Source organism: Lathyrus oleraceus, chromosome 6 (assembly GCF_024323335.1).
Source record: "Lathyrus oleraceus cultivar Zhongwan6 chromosome 6, CAAS_Psat_ZW6_1.0, whole genome shotgun sequence".
Taxonomy (NCBI): domain Eukaryota; kingdom Viridiplantae; phylum Streptophyta; class Magnoliopsida; order Fabales; family Fabaceae; genus Lathyrus; species Lathyrus oleraceus.
Window position 1 is genome coordinate 438,572,787 of NC_066584.1, and position 20,154 is coordinate 438,592,940.

The window sequence follows — 20,154 nt, forward strand, 5'->3', positions numbered from 1 at the left end:
TTAAAAAATCTATGGCTTTAAAATAATGCATGATTTTTCTTTTTTAATAACAAATATCTTTTGAAAAAATTCTCTAGGGAATAATGATCTTATTTATTAAAATGATCGAATTTTTCAAGAAAATTTTCAAAATAACCCTGATTTTAAAAAAAATCTCAAAGTACCTCACTTTTAGGAGGAGGCGTCAATCCAATTGGCGACTCCTCTTAAAAATAGAGTGGAGGCGCCAATTGGATTGGCTAGGGCACATGGTGCAGTCAATCCAATTGGCGCAGCCAAAATCAATTGGCGCTCATGTATATTTTTACAAAGGAGACGTCAATTGGATTGGCACCTCAATGTAAAATGCAATTTTTTTTGTTATAAATAGATGTGTTGTGTGAATCATTTTTCCACATCTCATTTCATCATTTGGCAATCATGTTTGGTGTTCGTCGCCGATACGGAAAGGTGATTTATGCGAGAGACAAACCTCAGATGCTGATGCTCTTCTGGAACATCACTATGTTCGATCAACTGAAGAGGAAGCTGATTCGTTGGTTAGATGGAAAAATACCAGAAGGGGAAAAAATTAGAAGTATTGAGAGACTCGACAGTATCTTTGGTTGGGTGCGAATGAAAACTGATAAGAATGTTAGGGAAATGATGTTCGGTCGAGACGACATCACTTTGATTGTTATAATCAGTTAGAAATATTTCTGTTTTCAGTTAGCTTATTTTGTACTGATGTTTGTTGTGAACCTTGTTGTAACAAAAACTTTATGATATATAATAATTGAAGGTTACAGAAATACAATGTTACAAAAAGCTTATGACCCAGATGATGCTCCTCGATTGGGACAATTGTTCTTGTTGTATCCTAGTTGACGACAGATACTACATAATCTTAGAATTTTATCTGTCGAATCCATTTCTGTCCTGATACGTGTGTTGTTTGGCCTTCCTTTTTCTTTCTACGCATCTCGTCGTTGTGCCAAACTATATCACCTTCGTATGGAGACCAGTATTCCTCCATTTGTAGCACCGACAAGCTTTTATTATATACATTCATGACGGTGACGGCCTTGTACACATCAGATAAATTGTTGTAAGCGTCTTGACGAGTATATGTGCATGCTGCAATGACATGGGAGCAAGGAATGCGGAAGGTCTGAAATTTTCCACATATGCACCAACTTCTGTTTAGTCTAACAGCATAGGCTAAATTTGATCTCCCCTCGCTATGGTCCACTGTTTCCTGGACGCTGAAATTTTGCTTATGACGGTCAAAGATTGTTACAGCGTGTGTGCTAGCTTTGATGCTCTCCTCTTTCATGACTTTCATGCAACACTCACTAAATACTTGCCCAAACATTAACATCGCACTCCATCTTTCACCTCTGGTTGCGAAAGTAGAAGCCAACCTATAATATGTCGATCTTACCAAGGCGGTTATTGGCAGATTTCTAATTCCTTTGAATACCCCGTTCATGCATTCCACAAGGTTCGTTGTCATGTGGCCCCATCGACAACCTTCGTCAAATGCCCTTGTCCACTGCTATACTGGTATGTTATTCAGCCATCTTCATGCGTCTTCATTAGACAGTCTAATTTCATCATGATAATATTGAAATGACGATTGAGTTAGAGCATACCCAGCATTCACCACCTTCTTGCGAAGATTCTTATCTTTTATTGCACGCATGAAGTTTTGTGCAATATGTCTAATGCAATAGACATGGATAGAAGGAGGATCATGTCATTCATTGTCATGGTTGTTGTAGGCACTCTCAATGGCAGCATGTTTATCAGAAATCAAACAGAGATTGGTTTGTGGAGCCATATGCGTTCTGAGATGTCGAAGAAAGAAACCTCATCCACCATCTGTTTCACCTTCAACTAGAGCAAAGGCAATGGGAAAGACATTTTTGTTGCCGTCTTGTGCAACCGCCATAAGCAAAATACCCTTGTATTTGCCGTATAACCAAGTGCCATCAATTTGAATAATAGGTTTGTAGAATGTGAAACCTTTGATGCATGGGTCAAACGCCCAAAAGAGACGGTGAAAGATTCTATTACCTGTAACATAGGTTCCGTCTGGCATCATTGTTGGCAATGTCTCCATAATTGCCACAGTTCCTGGGACATATGTTTTTAGTGCCCATAAAAACCGTGGCAATTCTTTGTATGAATCCTCCCAATTGTCAAATACCTGTTCAACAACCTTTGTCCTCGCAATCTAGGCTTTCTTGTAAGATGGAGTATAATTATATCTTGTTCTGATATGGGCTATAATTATACCCACCTTCATTGATGGGTCTTTATTAACCAACGGCAGAATGTCTTGACATATCAATGCAATGCTCAATTTATGGTGATCTTGTTCAACGTTAGTTGCAATGCAACTATGAGGTGGGTTTATTGAAGCTATCTCCCAACAGTCGTTTTTCTTTTTATAAGACGCAACCAACTGAAACTTATAAAGGATGTTACGACATTCGATGACATATCTTCTCGAATCAGTGCATTTCACTGTAAAATCAGCAGAGTTGTTCATGTGGAATTTTTTGATAGCTCGCACACATTCTTCTTTGGTGCGGAACATGTCTCCCACCTTTAACTCGCCTTCTGATCGTGGATACAGGTTATAGAAAACACTGTTGGATATTTCACCGTCATGCAGATGCATGTTTGTCATATGTTAAGGCAGATTGTAGACATGACTAGGAGGTATTGGCGGTGGTTGATCATCATCTTCAATGTCGTTGTTCAACATATGATCGACATGTATCTCGGTCTCCTTTTCTTCTTCATAAACGACGTTCACTTCTTCTCCTGCTTCTGGGTTGACGTCATTTGAGCATTGTGGATCAAACTCACCAGATTCATCCTGATTGATTATTTGAGACTGCTGAGGTGGTATACATGGTTGAAGAGTAATATACAACTCAATATAATTGCATCCAGAATGTTCATGACTAACAAACATGTATTCAACATCTTCATCATCTCGTACCTTAAGCGGGAAAAACTTGCATTGATTATTCTCAAAAAATATTGGATTTTGATACGTGATCTTTGACACAATACCCGATCATATATAAGATTGTATTCTTTTTTTCAAATGCAAGAAGGTTGCATTTCTCTTGATCGTAAGTCAAATAATATCGATATTTCGAAAACAAAATTTGTATAACTCAGACTCGTATGTTTAACCATTCTAGTGAACATTGACACTATATTTCGGTGAAGATGACATTGTAATATTTCTGGTGCAGATGAATGTGTGTTGAGTGTTGGATGTTGATAGTAAGACACTTAAATAGGTAAGTGATTTGTCTTACATGCAAGCTAGTTCGAAGTGATGTGTCACACATGCAAGCTAGTCTGAAATGATGTGTCAAACATGCAAGCTAGTCTGAAGTGACATGTCCAGCATGCAAGAAAGGGGAAAGCCACGTGTCACACATGCAAGCACACACTCCAAATGAATTGGCGCCTCCTTACAATCCTTTCACATGGGCGCCAATCCATTTGGCGACACCATGTCTTGCATGCATGCAAACATCGTAACCAAGCATTTAGGCCTAGGTGTGTCATGCATGTATCTATGGAGGCGCCAATTTGAATGGCGACACCATGTACAAAATGCACATGGGCGCCAATTCATTTGGCTACCACATGCAAACACAATTTTCCATGCTCCAAACTTTTGCCTATAAATTCATCCCCACCATCAACACTTCTTCCACACCATCACTCACTACTTCTTCTACAATATCAAACCTTTCATTTGCAATAACCGCTTTCATCTGCACCAACCGCTTTCATCTCCGACAAGATGTCTATCCTCACAATGGGCGAATCGCACAGAGGAACAGTTGCAAATATAACAACTTATGTAAGCGTTTTATTGTTTTGTTATTTATTTTAATAGAGTACCTTTTAATAACATATCAATTTAGTAAATTTTTTTGTTCTTTCTTTTATAGGATGTTTCAAGGTTCCGTACTCGGGTCCACGAATATGCCCACATGGACCCGATGATTCAATCTTATGTTGAACTCGCCAGTTTTGGACATATAAGCAAAATTATGTCTTGGTCGGTAGATAATAAATTCATTCTTGCTTTATGCGAAAGATGGCGTCTCGAGACACATGTAACACCCCGATTTAAATAAGAGAATTGTTTAATTGAGTTAATAATTATTTTATTAATTTAATTAAATAAGGTTGAATTATTGGATTATTTTTATTATTATTATAGATGTTATTTATTTTAATAATAATTAAATAAATAAAATAAGTGGAATATGAAGAGTGGAAGGGTAAAAGTGGAAATTGGATAGAAAAAGGTCCAAAAGGAGAACTCAGAGTTGGTTTTTCACGTATTGTGTCTCAGAGTCAGAGGAAAAGGGAAACGCTGAAGAGAAAGAGAAGGAAGAGGAAAAGGCCAAAGATTACTCGGAGCTTCCTTCAATCCAAAGAGGTAAGGGGTCTGAACCTTATTAACTAATAATATGCTGAAATTGGTGAAATGTTAGATGAACGAAATTGGGATTTTAATCGAAGGAATTCGTAGAAATTATATGTAATGATGTTAGGATTTGTGAAATCGAATAGGGGATGTTTCGTGTTAGGTGATATGAGTGATTTGGTGTGAAATTGGGACTGTGAACGGTTGAATTGGACAGGTTCGTAGTAGAGAAAACCCATAGCAGATCTGGAAAACTGGATTCTGGTCATACGCGTATGGCACTAGGCGATACGCGTATGGGAGGGCTTAGGAAAGGGAGTTTTGGCGCTGGTACGCGCCATACGCGTGTGATACGCGTATCCCTGGATGTGGTACGCGTATGGTGTATGTCATACGCGTATGAGCGAAAGAGATGAGGTTTTGAACGTGAAAGTGTCTCTGTTGGTACGCGTACGAAGGTGTGGTACGCGTAGCATACACGTATGGATTTGGGCATTACGCGTATGGACTTGGCCAGGTTTGGGCAATACGCGTATGGGCATAGGCAGTACGCGTATGGGCAGAATTGTGATTTTCCTTAACAGTGGTCGTGCAGTTTTTGGTTGTTTAGGCTGAGGGATGTGCTTAGCTGAGGTATGATGTTGTGGGGTTCATTTCCCGTTGTTTAGAATAGTATAGGTATTAGTAGAGTGTGATAATACTGTGTTTGATTATGTGGCATGATGTGATATGCTTTGTGATAGAATGTGTTAATGATGATGATAAAATGACTATATGATGCTGTTGTTGCTATGTTGATTATGATGCATGCTTGGTGTGCATGCATTCATGAAAGGCCGATGCCTAGTGATGAACGGACTGAGTTCCAGTGATGTTGTTGACTCCGGGCTTGTTGAGAGGCTTGGTTCCTTACGGGGAACTCGGATTCTATGGTGATGAATCTGGGAGTGGTGATCCTGTAGTTGGTCACAAAATGGGTATACCGAGTCGTGTTGAGTCATGCATGGGTGTGTGCATTGCATTTGATGTGTTGTGTTGTTGATGTTCATGAGTTTATGGATTATGATGATTATGATGAATTGTGTTGGCATATGTGAAATATATTTATGTTTATATTTCTGTCGTTATATTATTATTTAATAATGTAATTCTCACCCCTTCTGCATGTGTTTATGTTCATCTATGATGATCAATGTGCAGATAAAGCGGAGTAGATATTGTTGAGGTTCCAGGAATAAGTGTAGAGTTATTCTACAGAGTCGAGTCAAATGCTCTGGTCATGTGACACCGGGGATTATGGGATTCGATAGCTAAATTATTATTATTATTTACGTTGTTTATGATGACTAATTTGTTGAGATAATGTTGAAACATTTTTATAATATTTATGTTGTTGTCCGCTGCGAAGTTTTAATAAAATAAATAATAATATTTATGTTGTGATGCGATAAGTGTTATGTTTTAAGAAATGTAAACTCTTCTACATGTTGTACTCTGATAATCTATTTAAATATGTCGTTTGGGGTAGAAGGGTGTTACAACACACACACTCTGGTTCCCAATCGGTGAGTGTACCGTGACGTTAGAAGACATCTACATGCTTTTGGGACTGCCCATTGAAGGCAAGGCTATAAATGGTAAAACCAACTATGCAAATTCAATTTGCATGGACCTATTGGAGACTGATTTGTTAGATGATAACTCAAGAGGTCAAGGTATACTCCTTTCACGCCTTAAGTCATATTATAACAGTTTACACTTAGATGAGCATTCTACCGAAGATGCTTGAATAATAAAAACTAGGTGTTACATTATGCTTTTAATTGGTTCTTTTTTATTTCCCAAAGATAGTGGTTCTAGTATGCATATTATGTATTTACCTTTACTAAGACATGTAGATAGAATAGGAAGTTACATTTGGGGATCCACTTGTCTGACCTATCTTTATAGCTCTTTGTGTAAAAACTCACAAAAAGATACATCTACCTTTTCTGGATGTGTTTTTTTGCTCCAAGCATGAGGTTGGTCAAGACTACCGTCCCTAGCACTCATCAACAACAACCATTTCACATTCTCGTATGCACAAAAGTAGGTTATTTAAATTTCTATATATTTACTTACTTCTTTAACGATTATTATCTCTAACTAATATTTTTACCTTTTTGGTGCAGATGGTTGGCACGTGGTATGAGTTATAACAGATGTCCTAGACATTATATTACCCAGTATCGCAATCTGTTGGATCACCTTCGACCGACAGACGTAAGGATAATAACCTCATTATTTCGTTATAATTTGTTAACTTCTTCTACCAAGTTTATAATCCAAGTTACTTTCACATTTCAGTTCATTTGGCGTCCATACCTAAATTTGGATCATGACCATGAAGTCAACGCTGAAGACGCAGCCGTATGTACTGCATGCACACCGATAATAAGATTCACAACTGTGGAGATGCACAACAGTGATCGTGTGAAGTTTCAGTTCGGTATGCCCCAAAACATCCCAGATCCCCCAGCAAGCCTAGGAAAATGGCATATGCGCAAAGTTAACGACCAATGAAACTTCAATCCATGGCAAAGCTTCGCAGGATCTGAGTGTCGCAAATGGAAGCACCACCATGACCATGTCTTAACTGACGCAGTGATGCCAAATGAAGAAAAACCAAGTCGTACTTATATGGCTTGGTACAGATCGGTTGGTTTTCAGTTCATCGCCGAGGATATGAACTTGCATGACCCACCCCAACAAACTTACACATCAGACACCTCAACATCTAACCCCAATAACATTGTTAGACCGAATACACACAACCCCCTGTCTGTCAAACTTTTCGTTCCATAAACACACAAACATACAACCCAAACATGTCATACACCCAACCCTAATACCAAGAGCATACCTCATACCACCACCAACAAATTGATCATCAACCAGAGACTCAACATCGCTTCGCACCCAACACATCACCCTACCAAAGTCGTCTTAGCCAAAACACCCAACGATCATTCAACACTAACCGCCCTTTCTCCTACCATAGCCAAGAAGCCCAAACCTCACAAAACCAAAACCTCCAACAACCCTATCTCTACCAAACACCCCAACAATCTTTCCAACTTTTCCTCGACGCATCATTCACACCCATGTCTCCCTTCAACCGTCCCGGTCGCCCACCAATGAGTCAAACGCAACCCAACTACTTTGGCATGGGTCATGAACTCAGATATGACGGTACACCTTCTATGCATACTGAAGACTATGTCGATTTGTCTGACTATCTCAACAGGTCATCTCCTGTAGTTGGTAGTGATGCTCCTGGACCCTCAGATGCTCAAACACCAGTGATGAATCATCAACGCGGGTTAGAGTCGGGTAGCTAGGGGATGTGGGCCCTGAGGTCAGTTAGGTGATCCTGGTCATCGCTATTAGACTTTTTTGTGTAAACGGGATTTTTTATTAATATCAATTGGTCCTATTTCAAAATTATGTATCGCGTAGACCTTTTAACAAAAAAAATGCATTTTACACTGAGGTGTCAATCCAATTGGCGCCTCCTTTCAACTGATACACATGGGCACCAATTGGATTGGCTGCACCATGTGCCCTAGTCAATCCAATTGGCGTTTTAAGAGGAGTCGTCAATTGGATTGGCGTCTCCTCCTAAAAGTGAGATACTTTGGGTTTTTTTTTAAAACAGGATTATTTTGGGAATTTTCTTGAAAAACAAGATTATTTTTGTAAAACATTTCCTTATGGTAAATGTTTGAATCTTAAAAGAGTGTTGTTCTTTAGATTTTTAGTTTTTAGTTTGAATTCAAGTCTTTACTAATAACTTTTTTTTTTGGATTAACTCATACTTCAATTGAACCTTTATTAGTGGGATTGATTCTCAATCTTTAGGTTAGATACTGAATTAAAAAAAAAATCATGTATAAATAAAAAATTAGTATTGTTTTACAATTTTAGAAATATGTCACAGAAGAAATTATCTAATCCAATTACGGGCTAAATAATTATTTTTTTAAAAAATTGTGACAAAAATTATAATAACATTTAAATTGCAAATGTGTAAATTGAAGGAGTAAAACAAAATCGTAAAAACAAAATCGTAAGAAGTGGCATAGTATAACACACAAATTAATATCGACTAAGGAATAGAGTGTGAGCACAAGGAAGGGAAGAGGCAGAGTGCAATTTGAGTCTACCTTACCATAGAAGATGTCAAGGGAAGAGAAAGGGCCGAGTGCAATCCTCAAATATGTGAGTCTATCTTATCATAGAAGATGTCAATGTTCGAGTTGATCTCGAATTTGCATGGTGATTATAAAATATTGTTCGCTTTATATGTGAAAAATCGTCGCGCCATTATCCTTTAGAAAAAAGGCCTTATTAGATTGAAGAGTATAAGTGTTGTATATAAATATCTTTAACTTCGAATCTCAAACAATACGGACTTATTTTAATTGGCCTTTTAACATTAAAAAAAAGTTCAACATCCTTGAACCATCCATGTCATATTTGCATTGGTACTATACAAAGTGTTCTGTCAAAAGTAACATGCATGTGATGTGATTCATGTGAACTTCATATCATTATCCAAATCTGTGTATTTTACAAAAAAGAACAAAGATATTTATCATTTCTTCAATTTTCTATATTGTACACATTTGATTTATCACAGATCTTAATCTGATTCTGAACCCTAATCTGTGTGCTCAGCTGCTATGTATAACTATAAGCCATAGCTTGTGACAGCAACTCAAATTGAACTTATTATATAACAGAAAAAATACAGCATCAACAACAATGATACAAAACAAGCTCAGCGTTACCCAAACTATAGCTTAAAAAACAAACACTACATTTTATAACAGAAGAACTGTTAATAGTGTTGCTATTTTGCATTGAACTGCATGACAGCATCTTTTGTAGGTAGTGCAGGAATTGCCCCTCTATCTGTCACCGTGATTGCCCCACATACATTGGCGAAATATAGCGCTTTTTGGAGACGTTTCTCGTCCTGCCACATAAAATAACTTCATCAACTCCAAACATTCTCAACTTTCTCAGAATCAACAACCGGAATGTCTAAAGAAATCTGAATTACCTTGAAAATACTTGGGTCAGAAGCTATCTTATAGAGAATCCCACTAACAAACGCGTCGCCAGCACCAGTTGTGTCAACGGGTTTAACTTTTACACCTCCGACTTTTCCCTTAAAATCCTGCACACAAATTTATCAATCACTATTCGTTGAACGCTGGTTACTTGCGCGACAAAATAAAATTGTGAAATATTGAACCTAGAAGAACCTCCTTACCTTGGTGTAATATCTACAACCCTCTGACCCTTCGGTAACAATTAGAAGCTTGAGATTAGGATGAAAAAGCTTGTTTAATACAACATTATCGTCGTAAGGATCATCACTGCCAGTCAAAAAAGTAATCTCATCTTCGCTGACCTGCAATACGTAGGAAACGCTGGAAGGTTTATTCTCAAAACAAAACAGAAAAATAAAAATCTAGCCAAATGAAATTTACCTTTATGACATCGGCTAGATCCCATATGCTCATTATACCATCACGAGCAGCCTCGGCTGACGGCCATAGTGCTAATCTCAAATTCGGGTCATACGAGAGAATGCAATCAGAGTCTCTAGCAATTCTCAAGGCAGCAAGATGAGCTGATTTGATTGGCTCGTCAATCAAACTGATGGAACCATAATGGAATATTTTAGCCTGCACTCGAAATTAAAAGTATACACAGACGTAAACCAACGGTTCTTTAGGATCGTAATAAAGAATCTTAATATATATAGACACAGAAATTCAAGACACCTTCTCAATGAGGTTGTAATCAAGCTCGGACTCACGCAGAAGCATATCAGCACTGGGATTTCGGAAAAACAAGAACTCCCGCTCGCCGTCAGCTCTAAGTGTAACAAAAGCCAATGCAGTTCTTGCAACAGAATCATACCGCATGCCAGATGTATCAACCTTATTTTGCTTTAAAATATCGGCTAACATATAACCAAATTCATCTGCTCCAACCTAAAACGAAAACAGTATACAATTTCATATAACCTAACACATTACCGATTTCTTAATTTCTTAAATACGAAGATTCAAACAAATCAAACATGTAAGTCCTAGAGATAGTAACGAAAAACCAAATAACCGTTTAGATAAACAGGCACAGATATACACACCTTGCCTATAAATGCAGACGAACCCCCCAACCTAGAGATGCCAACTGCAACATTCGCAGGAGCACCCCCAGGAGCTTTCTTGAAAGCAGGCGCTTCAGCTAGAGACACTCCACCCACCGTTGGCACGAAATCTATCAACAACTCACCAAAACAAACAACCAGTCCACTTGTTTCATCGCATCCTTCCGTCACGCAATCATCAGATTTACCTGCAAACATAGTAAGCCTTAGATCAACATGAATTCAGAGTCCCCAAAATTTTACTGCAGAAAACTAAACTAAATAGGACAGATTTATACATAAAATAATATTAAATGCCTAGAAAAATAAACCATTTCACATGAAAACCACTACCAACTATGATGACCTTCACATGGAATTGGTGATGAGACAAACCAGTTTCTGATCTAGATCACAACTAAAATTTCAAAACTTAGACCCATTTATTAAACTTTATCATTCACATGTTCTGTTCATCAACTAACAAACAAGCTCAATACAAAATCATTTTTTTCAGAATAATTAATAGTGGTACTTAACTTAGACCCATTAATTTGATCTCATTTTTTTGGCATTCCCAAATTATTTTGCAACAGTACATAGACCTATGAATCAAATTTCATTCAAGAACAAGACCCAATATCAGAAAAATCTCAAAGATGCAATCTTTACCTCAAAAAACCAAGTTCCAACCAACCCAGATAAAGAATATACGTCCATAAACCCAATAACAATAATGAGTAATGAATATTGAAAAGAAAGATGAAAAACCTGAGGGGGTAAATTGAGCCATTTGAGCAAAGGGATTGAATTTGGAACCAAGAAACAGAGTCTCGAATTGAAATTGCAAACGTAGTATAATAGTTTAGAGTTTACACGGAGAAGGAAAGGATCATGCAATGCTATACAATGCGAGTGAGAGAAAAATGAGATAATTTTCAGAGCATGGAAATTTGTAATTTTGTCTTGAAAGGGGAAGATTCTACACCATGTGATGAAGTTGGAAACGTAAAAGCTGGATAGTATTTTTATTTATTTTTTTAGGATACTCCCTCCTTTTTTTTATTATAGAAAAAAAAAACTTTTTTGTTTTGAAGATTCTTATATTGACTGAATAAATTGAGACAAAATAAATTAATTATTACGTCGGTGGAATGTTTAATCTTTCAAATTTATGAAATTGTAGTTTTGTTTATTTAAATTAATTATTAGTCAATTTAGTCACCTTTTTAAATTTAACACTAAAGACAAAACACCCCCCCCCCCCCCCCCCTTTTTAAATAACCATAATTTTCAATTAATTTTCTAAAATAACTTATATTTTAGATAATAGTACTAAAATAATTAACATTAAAAAAATTGTGACAAAAGGAGTAGTCATGTTTCATGACACATTCAGAAATTATTCATAAGTGTCATCAAATATAGGACATATTTAGCTAACATACTTTTACATGTAGCGCATGCATGCATCCTGTAGGAGCATGCGCCATAACAATATCTATTATTTTGTTTGAGTTTTTTTTAATTATTTTAACTATTTTTTTAAAAATAAAATAGAAAATAAAAAACTATAATATTATTTTATAAAATTAAATTGCTGATTGAACAGAAAATCAATGACTCGCTCGATCGTAACGCCTCATGATTCCACATCCCGGCGCATTCGCTTACCTTTGAGGTCTTCCACGATTTTTCTTAGGTGTTTGAGGTCTCCTGGTATTGGCCTAAGAAAAAAGTGGTTGGTGCGAGGGTCCTGACATATTTAACAAATTTTCAATCATTTCTCCCCAATAGTCGGGGATGTCACCAATGGCGCTGTCGTAACCGAGTTTGGTGCCCACGTTGTCGTACTTTGGTCGTTATGGTTAAGTTACATGTGGATGAGCTGGTTGGTTGAATTGAGACATTGAATCGTTTTAGAAACGAATCAATAGTTCTTGTGGTGTAAGAAAGTCATGTGGTGGTTTGGTGCTTTGGCGATGTGATGTTTAGGCGTACATTGGTGGGATGAGGTGGAATCGTATGAATCATCAGGACTATAGTAAAATATGGTGGCGGCATATGGTTGTTGGTGGTATGGGTCATGCTTTTGGTTTTGTGTTTGGGTGTGTGACATAAATTGGTTGTGTGGTTAGGTGTTTGGTGGTTGAGTGTATCTAGTATGGTGACGTTGTGAGGTTGGTCGTTGGATTTAGGTGGATTGACATTGTTGTTGGGTTTGGTAATGGTATGTGGTTGGCTTTTGTGTGTGTAACACCCTATTTTTCTAGAAATTATTTATATTAATTAATTATAATTTTATGCGTGTATCTAATTATTATTTGTGTGATAATTGAGATGTGTTAGGTGTAACGGTAAATTCATGATCATCAAGCTATGGATAAATTTAACGTTAATAAAACCAGAGTCGCCACTACGCTTTTATTGTTTCCAAAGAAAAGGGGAAAAGTACGAACAAACCCCAAAAATAATAAGTTTTCAAATCAAAACTAATAAAATGTCAGAGATTACAGGTAAGGGGGTTGGTTATACAGAGGGAAAGTGTTAGCACCCAAAGTGTCTTAGGTACTCCTAGGGAGCCCTTTTTTGTGTGCATATGTTTTTTTTGTCTAAATGATGTTTGATAAAATATAGAGTGAGGGTATGAGGAAAGAATTCATTAATTATATTTTTGTATTTTACAAGACCTTCGGTCTTATGCCTACATACCAACATAAAAATGAGGGATCAAAACCCCGTAGTTCGTGGTAAAAACTTCAAAGAAGTTGCTAAATTGATTTTAACAAAAGTTTAATAAGAAAAGGGCACAAAAGGCCAAAGATTTGAATGTGATTGTTAGTTCTTTTTTTTTTTTGAAATTAAAGTCAATATGGTTAAGTTTATTCACAAGTTTGATTAAGGAAAAGTTTTAAAATATTCCATGGCATAAGGCCAAAGTTTCTAATCATTAAACATGTCTAAGTTTGAAATCACAAACAAAGAAGGTTTTTGAAAAGAGAGACAGATTTTGAAATTAAAGAAGTGGGAAGAGATGAAGAGACTGCCCTAGACAAAAATTAAAATTTAAGAATTGAAAAGATCTGACCAATGGGATGCAATCCAACAGACAAGAATGTCATATAGAAACTCATTTTCCTTTGGACTTTGACAAGCAACAGGCAATAAGCAATATTCAAGAAAACCAAATAAAGACAAAGGCATAAAATAAAGATAGCCATAATATCCAAGCAAGCAATCCAATAGCTGACAGTCTTCAATATCTTCCAATGTATTAGATAAAATATTCCTTGATCAACTCAGAACAATCATCAGACATAAACAATGATAACAATATAACAATTAAGCATATAGACAGAGTGACAGGTGAATCAAAGGCACTCAAGGTCTTGCATCAGATGAAAGGCGGTCAAGGATAGCTTAGTCTCAAATAATGGCATTGGCTAAGTCCTTTAGCATAGGGAATGTTGCCTAATTCTAAGTCCAAAAGTTTAGCTCAAATCCAACAGTCCACCAAGATATTTTTTAGGGTTTTTGTTATTATTAAGTATTTTAAGGTCCTAAGACCACAAACAAAACAAAAATAAACAAACAATATATACAGTCACAAGATATGGCTCAAATGAGCAAAGTGAAAAGGACTTGAAACATAAATAAGTTGCATCAAATGTAAATGACAATGAATGATAAAGGTACTGAAATTTAAAGTGCATAAGGTAAATGACTTGAAAGTAAAGCAATATTAATCAATTAGTTAAATGGTTAGTCAAATGTTAGTGATGAGTTTTAATTGGTTAAGTCATTCTTTGGAGAACACTCAAACATTCATTCACAAGTATGAATCCTTGAACCAAGATATCATCCATGAGAAGGGCTCCAACTTGGATAAATCAACAAGTATGCCACTAACTCTCATGAATGGAAAAAAGGTCAAGTTCCCACACAATGCCATGAAGAATGGGAGACTTACAATCTCACTTACTAGAATGATATGTCTTGAGGGACAAATTTAGCTTTCTGTTAAGCAATCGTAATTGGACTTATGTAGAAGTCACAACTATTTGAGACCGGGCAATAAAAATATAGATGTTGATGCATGTTAGAGATTTTGTACAAAGAACCAAACTCCTAAAACATACCACACACTAAAAGAAATGGGGAAGACTTATCTCAGTCAGACTTGTGTTGATTCATCTGACACAAGGTCATTGATGAATTAACTAGCATTTAGACATTAGATAAATCATTGGTCAATGATGGATTAGAAAAATAATAGGGATGAAGATGAAGAGAGAAGGGAAAGTAGAAATCCAAATTGATCATGAGAGGAATTTCATCTGATCAATACCATCCATTCATTTTGGGAGATGAAATGTACATTTCATCAATCCCCTAAATCCAATGGTATTGATCAAACAAAAGTCAAATCAACCATGACCAAGGTCAAACAGAAAGTCAAACATCACAAGACCACAAAAATGGCTCAACATGATTTTTAAACATTTAATCAATTAAAATCAAATTAAAAATGAATTAAAATGCATTTTAAAATGGACAAAACCTAAAATCCCTTCAAAACACCAAATAAATGGCCAAGGGGTTTATCCTAGGTCAAACAAGATCAAAGGACCTTAGACAAAAAAATTCATAATTTTTGGAAAGTCAGAAGTATTTTAAAACAATTAAAAATAAGTCAAAAAACATTTCATTCATAAAAAATATCCAAATTAATCCAAAAATGATTTTAATTCAAAATATGGAAACGAAAGATATTTAAAGATTTTTGGGGAAAGTCCCATATTTTTTGGATTAAAAATGAAATTTCTATGAATAAAATAAAATAAAAGGATTAAACATAAAATCAGAAATTCAAAAGAAACAAGGCCCATCAGATCTTCCTCATTAATTGATATGGTAGATCTGATGGCCACGCGCATGTCATCCACGCTGGTCCTTAGTCAATGCACACGTACGCTTGGTAATCAAAAGGAAGGGTTGAGATTAAAATGTTTCAAACAGATCAGATGGCTGGAGACACGCCAACACATCACCGGTGGACCTCACCGGACTGGTCCACCCTCAACCATCACAAAAATGAAAAGTAATGATATTATTTTAAAGAGAAAAAGCTCAGGATCTCGAATCTAGCCTCAATTTTGTCCAATTCCAAATATATTGAGAGATATGAGGAATTGAATTTTGAGGTACACGATCTGAGTTGCTTCGATTTGACCTCGAAGCAACTCAACCTTGTTGCCTACAGTGGTAGGTCTTCATACAACCAATAAACAAAGAGAGTAGTGGAGAATTGAGATAGAATCGAATGCTTGAAGTTTTGGAAAAATCACCTTTGGGTAGCAGTGATTTGGCTTGATCTCAATGTGAATCCACTTGGTTCTTCCTCCTCTTGCTTGCTGTGATCAATTGGGATGAAAATAGAAATGAATCCTTGTAGTTTAAATCTCAAAATATAAGGGGAAATTCAAACTTGATTTCAAAGAAATCTTCAAGGAATTCTATGGAGTAGGGTTCTGAGTTTGCTTGGCAAGGCTTGGGCAATGTGTGTCATTTCTGAAGTAATGCTCTTGTATTTATAGGCTATGGAATTTACTTTTGCACCATTTGAAATTTGACTAAAAATATCAATGTTGTGCATGGATGCATGGGGATTGAATTAAGCCTAACCAATGATGCAATCCACTTCCAATCCGTATACAATTGATGTTGAAGTCATCACATGGAAGCATGCAAAAGGAAATAAACATTTGAAAGGCAAAAATTTCCAAAACAAGCCCAACAAAGGAACCATATGAAAGTCCCTCAATTCTTGTCCAAGTGAAGTGATCTTGGATGATTTGGAAAGGTGACATCAATGGGAACAACTTTGATGTTGAACACTTTTACATTTGGAGCTTGGATCATAATGAATTTTGAGGTGGAAGTTGGAGAAATCAAACATGGTTGAAAATTTTCTAAGTACAAAGTCAAATGACCACTTCTTCCACCTTGAATAATTTTTTCTATGAGCTCCAAATGAAAATGGTTTCTTCACAAAAGTTGTAGCTCTTTCATTCCTCTTCAATGTGGTTACCAATTTAATATCATTTGGATTTTTCACGAGGGAGTTATGGCTTTTAGAAGTTGAGGAAAATTGCTTGTTAAATGGTAATGGCCCAAAATGACCTATAATGTTTCCTCTTGGAACATGCCCTTGCAAGTTGAATTTGACATTTATCAAATAATTAAAGTTTTAGAAGACATCTTTAAATTGATCATGAAACTTGGATGGTCTTCATATCATAAAAATTGAGCAAGTTATGGTCCTTGGAAGTTAACCTCCTAACTAGGGCACAAACAAAATGACCTATAATCTTTCACCATAAATAATAACTTTTTTCTTGGAATCATTTTCATATGACAAAAACTGTAGGAGATAGGGTCTAGGAAACCCCAGATTTAACCAATTGATTTTTTCTGGTCAACCTCTTTGAACCAACTTGCAAACTTGAAGTTCTCTTGATCTTTGGGGATCATGGATGATCGTATATGCATAAGATGATGTTTAATGAAGTATCCCTTGAAATATTTGACCAATTGTTGAAGAAACTTGCTGAGGAAGTCACACAAGATACCCAGATGAATTAGGGCTTCCAAGGAAAACAAGCTTCAAACTCTTGATGAATTCCTGATCAAAATGACAAATAAAGAACATGGGGATCCATATATGATATTTAGAACCAATGTGAACCTTTAATTGATTGATCTCTTTCCATGAGGGTCTCAAACCCTAGTTGTGAGCTTGATAGGGCACATGTGGATGCCCATACTACCTACAAAAGAGACAAATCTATATATAGATATATTTTTGGTATTTTGGTTAGTAAACAATGAAAAATAAAGTATGAAACAATCAAAAGTGTTTGGTGATTTCTCTCCATGCAAACCCAATGAATGAGGGGTAAAGAGAATGTCAAGGTGTGATTCCAAAGCTAATGTTAATGATGAGATAACATGAGAAATCTTAGGATCAAAATTGGGGTCTTACATTAAGGCAACAAGGGTGGGTGACCCTTTGGTAGAGAGTGTGACGAGTAATTAGAGGTTGGTAGATTTATTTAGGATTATTTAATTGATTAAATAGTGTTTTAGTGTTATTACTTAAATGACATAATAAAATAAAAGGAAATAATGAATTTGGGGTGGAAAGTGTGAATTATGGAGAATTAAAATAAATAATGTAAGTTAGTAATAAGTTGGGTCTTAATGGAATATTAGAAAGATAGATATTAGGTTTTTGATTTATGAGGAGAGAAATGAGGTGAAACTTTTGGAATTGGAGAAAAGGAGACAATAAAAGAGAAAAGTAAGGAAAACTTAAGGAGAGCTATAGGGAAGAGAAGCCATAATCAAAAGCTTGATTTTTTTTGGAAAATTATAAGGTAAGGGTGGGAATTCGGTTCAATAATAGGGATATGAATATAGGGGTAGGGGAATGTTTAATTCTTTTTGGATTGATGATGAATGTTGATATTTGCTGAATAAAATTTATGTTCTAAAGTGTTCATGTATGTTTATCATTGATAATATTTGAAGTTTTTAGGGATTGTATAGTATATAGATCATGATTATATGAATATAAGTAGTGATTGATATAGGTATATTTATGACTGAATTTAAAACCATAAAATATTTTTGGTGATGATTTCATATATGGTTTTAGGGTTGAATGTTATCTTTATATGGGCATCGTGCATATACTCAATAGTATGGACGTTGTTGTGAGTGGAAGTTAGCTCCTGAAGCTATTTATTTTAGTTTATCCATGTTAGCTTTGGTTATGCTCTGATATGTAACACTGGGGAGCGAATTATTTCTTATGTTGAAATTTCCTGAGAGACAATGCATGCTCAGATGAGTTGGATGTCGTGTAAACATCCTAAGTGCAAATGTATGCAGAAAAATGTTTTATTGTAACCCGTGTTATGGAGTAAGCTATGATTATTGTGAATGACACCCTAAGTGATTTTATTTCATTAATTAAATTCTTTTATAATTACGCGCCATTTTTTTGGGTGTTACATAGTGATATCAGAGTAGGTCGGTCTGTGTGACCATATTGTTTAATTATGTTTGTTCCCTGGTATGTGGCATGTGTGTAAAAACACTGTTGATGCTTGTTTTGTTTTCTATTTGCAGGTTGGGAATGAAACAAGTGGGGGGAGAAACGTATGTTTCTCTTGGATGTTCCAACTATAGAGTGATTGGATGTCATGTTGTTGCATGCGAGAGTGTGATGCTGGCTAGTTCAATTGTTTTGAGAATATTGTGTTTTTCCTAAACCCGAAGAGAGGTCGGGTTCGAGGATGGTGTCGGTTAGCAAAAGTGTGTGATCCTTGAGGGAAAATGGCCAGGTGTTCTTGTTGTTTGCTTCTTTGTAAGGGGGAGGCGATGTTTTGGCTAGAGATTATTCAATGGTGTGTTGAATATCCTGACGTGTTTCATAAAGATGTGTACGGTTTATCTTTCATTGGAACAAGTTGATGTTATTCTTGGAATGAATTGGTTGGAGTTAAAACAAGTGTTTACCAATTGTTTTGATAAGTCGATGCGGTTTCTTGAACCCAAAGAGGATGTGGATTCGAGATTCCTGTCTGCTGGTACAATTGGGATGTCTTTGAGGGAGAACAATCAGGTATTGTTAAGATTTTCTTCTCGAAGAGTGAGGAGAAATGTGACAGCTAGTAATATGCAAGTGATGTGTGATTCCTGATGTTTTCTTGAAGATATATGTGACTTGCCTCCAGAGCATGAATATGAGTTAGATGGAGGTGATGAGTTGATGTTTGTATCTGCTAAGGAAGTGAGATAGTTCGTGAAGGATGAGGCACACGTGTTCTGATGTTAGCTTCGTTGGAAGCCAAAGGCAATGGAGTACTTCGTGATCTTCCTGTATTATGTGAATTTATGATAGTGTTTCTTGAAGACATCAGTGATTTACCACCAAAGCGATATATTGAGTTTACTATTGACTTGGTACCCGGTACTAGTCCTATTTCTATGGCTATTGTAGCGGTAAATTCATGATCGTCAAGCTATGGATAAGCTAGAGATCAAATAACAAGAGTCGCCACCACGCTTTTATTGTTTTCAAGGGAAAAGGGAAAAAGTACGAACAAAACCCAAAAAAAAAGAAGTTTTCAAATCAAAACTAATAAAAAGTCAGAGATCACAGGTAAGGGGGTTGGTTACACAGAGGGAAGGTGTTAGCACCCAAAGTGTCCTAGGTACTCCTAGGGGGCCCTTTTTGTGTGCATATGTACTTGGTATAAAGTGATGTTTACAAACAAATAGAATGGAGGGATGAGAAAAGAATTCATTAATTATATTTTTATGTTTGGCAAGACCTTCGGTCTTGTGCCTACGTGCCAACATAAAAATGAGGGATCAAAACCTCGTAGTTCATGATATAAATTTCAAAGTGGATGCATTG

The 20,154-nt window shown here is 36.1% G+C and overlaps 1 protein-coding gene across 1 annotated transcript; it reads right to left on the bottom strand.

Annotated features, from left to right (window-relative positions):
- Positions 1-9,025: 9,025 nt before the first annotated feature.
- Positions 9,026-11,682, bottom strand: LOC127093370 (probable fructokinase-7). The gene is made up of 7 exons (XM_051032293.1): positions 11,436-11,682; positions 10,665-10,873; positions 10,294-10,506; positions 9,997-10,194; positions 9,777-9,917; positions 9,564-9,680; positions 9,026-9,476 (listed from the first exon to the last, which is right to left on the bottom strand). Exons 1-7 carry the CDS (start codon positions 11,455-11,457, stop codon positions 9,351-9,353), a joined length of 1,026 nt encoding a protein of 341 aa, XP_050888250.1. The 5' UTR covers positions 11,458-11,682; the 3' UTR covers positions 9,026-9,350.
- Between the last annotated feature and the right edge of the window lie 8,472 nt (positions 11,683-20,154).

Bases quoted from the DNA above. Each gene is read 5' to 3' on its own strand.
- LOC127093370 (XM_051032293.1), bottom strand. From the start codon at position 11,457: ATGGCTCAATTTACCCCCTCAG. The intron at 9,918-9,996 runs GTAAATTTCATT...TACGTATTGCAG, and splicing joins ATCTAGCCGATGTCATAAAG to GTCAGCGAAGATGAGATTAC. The intron at 9,681-9,776 runs GTAAGGAGGTTC...ATTTGTGTGCAG, and splicing joins GTTGTAGATATTACACCAAG to GATTTTAAGGGAAAAGTCGG.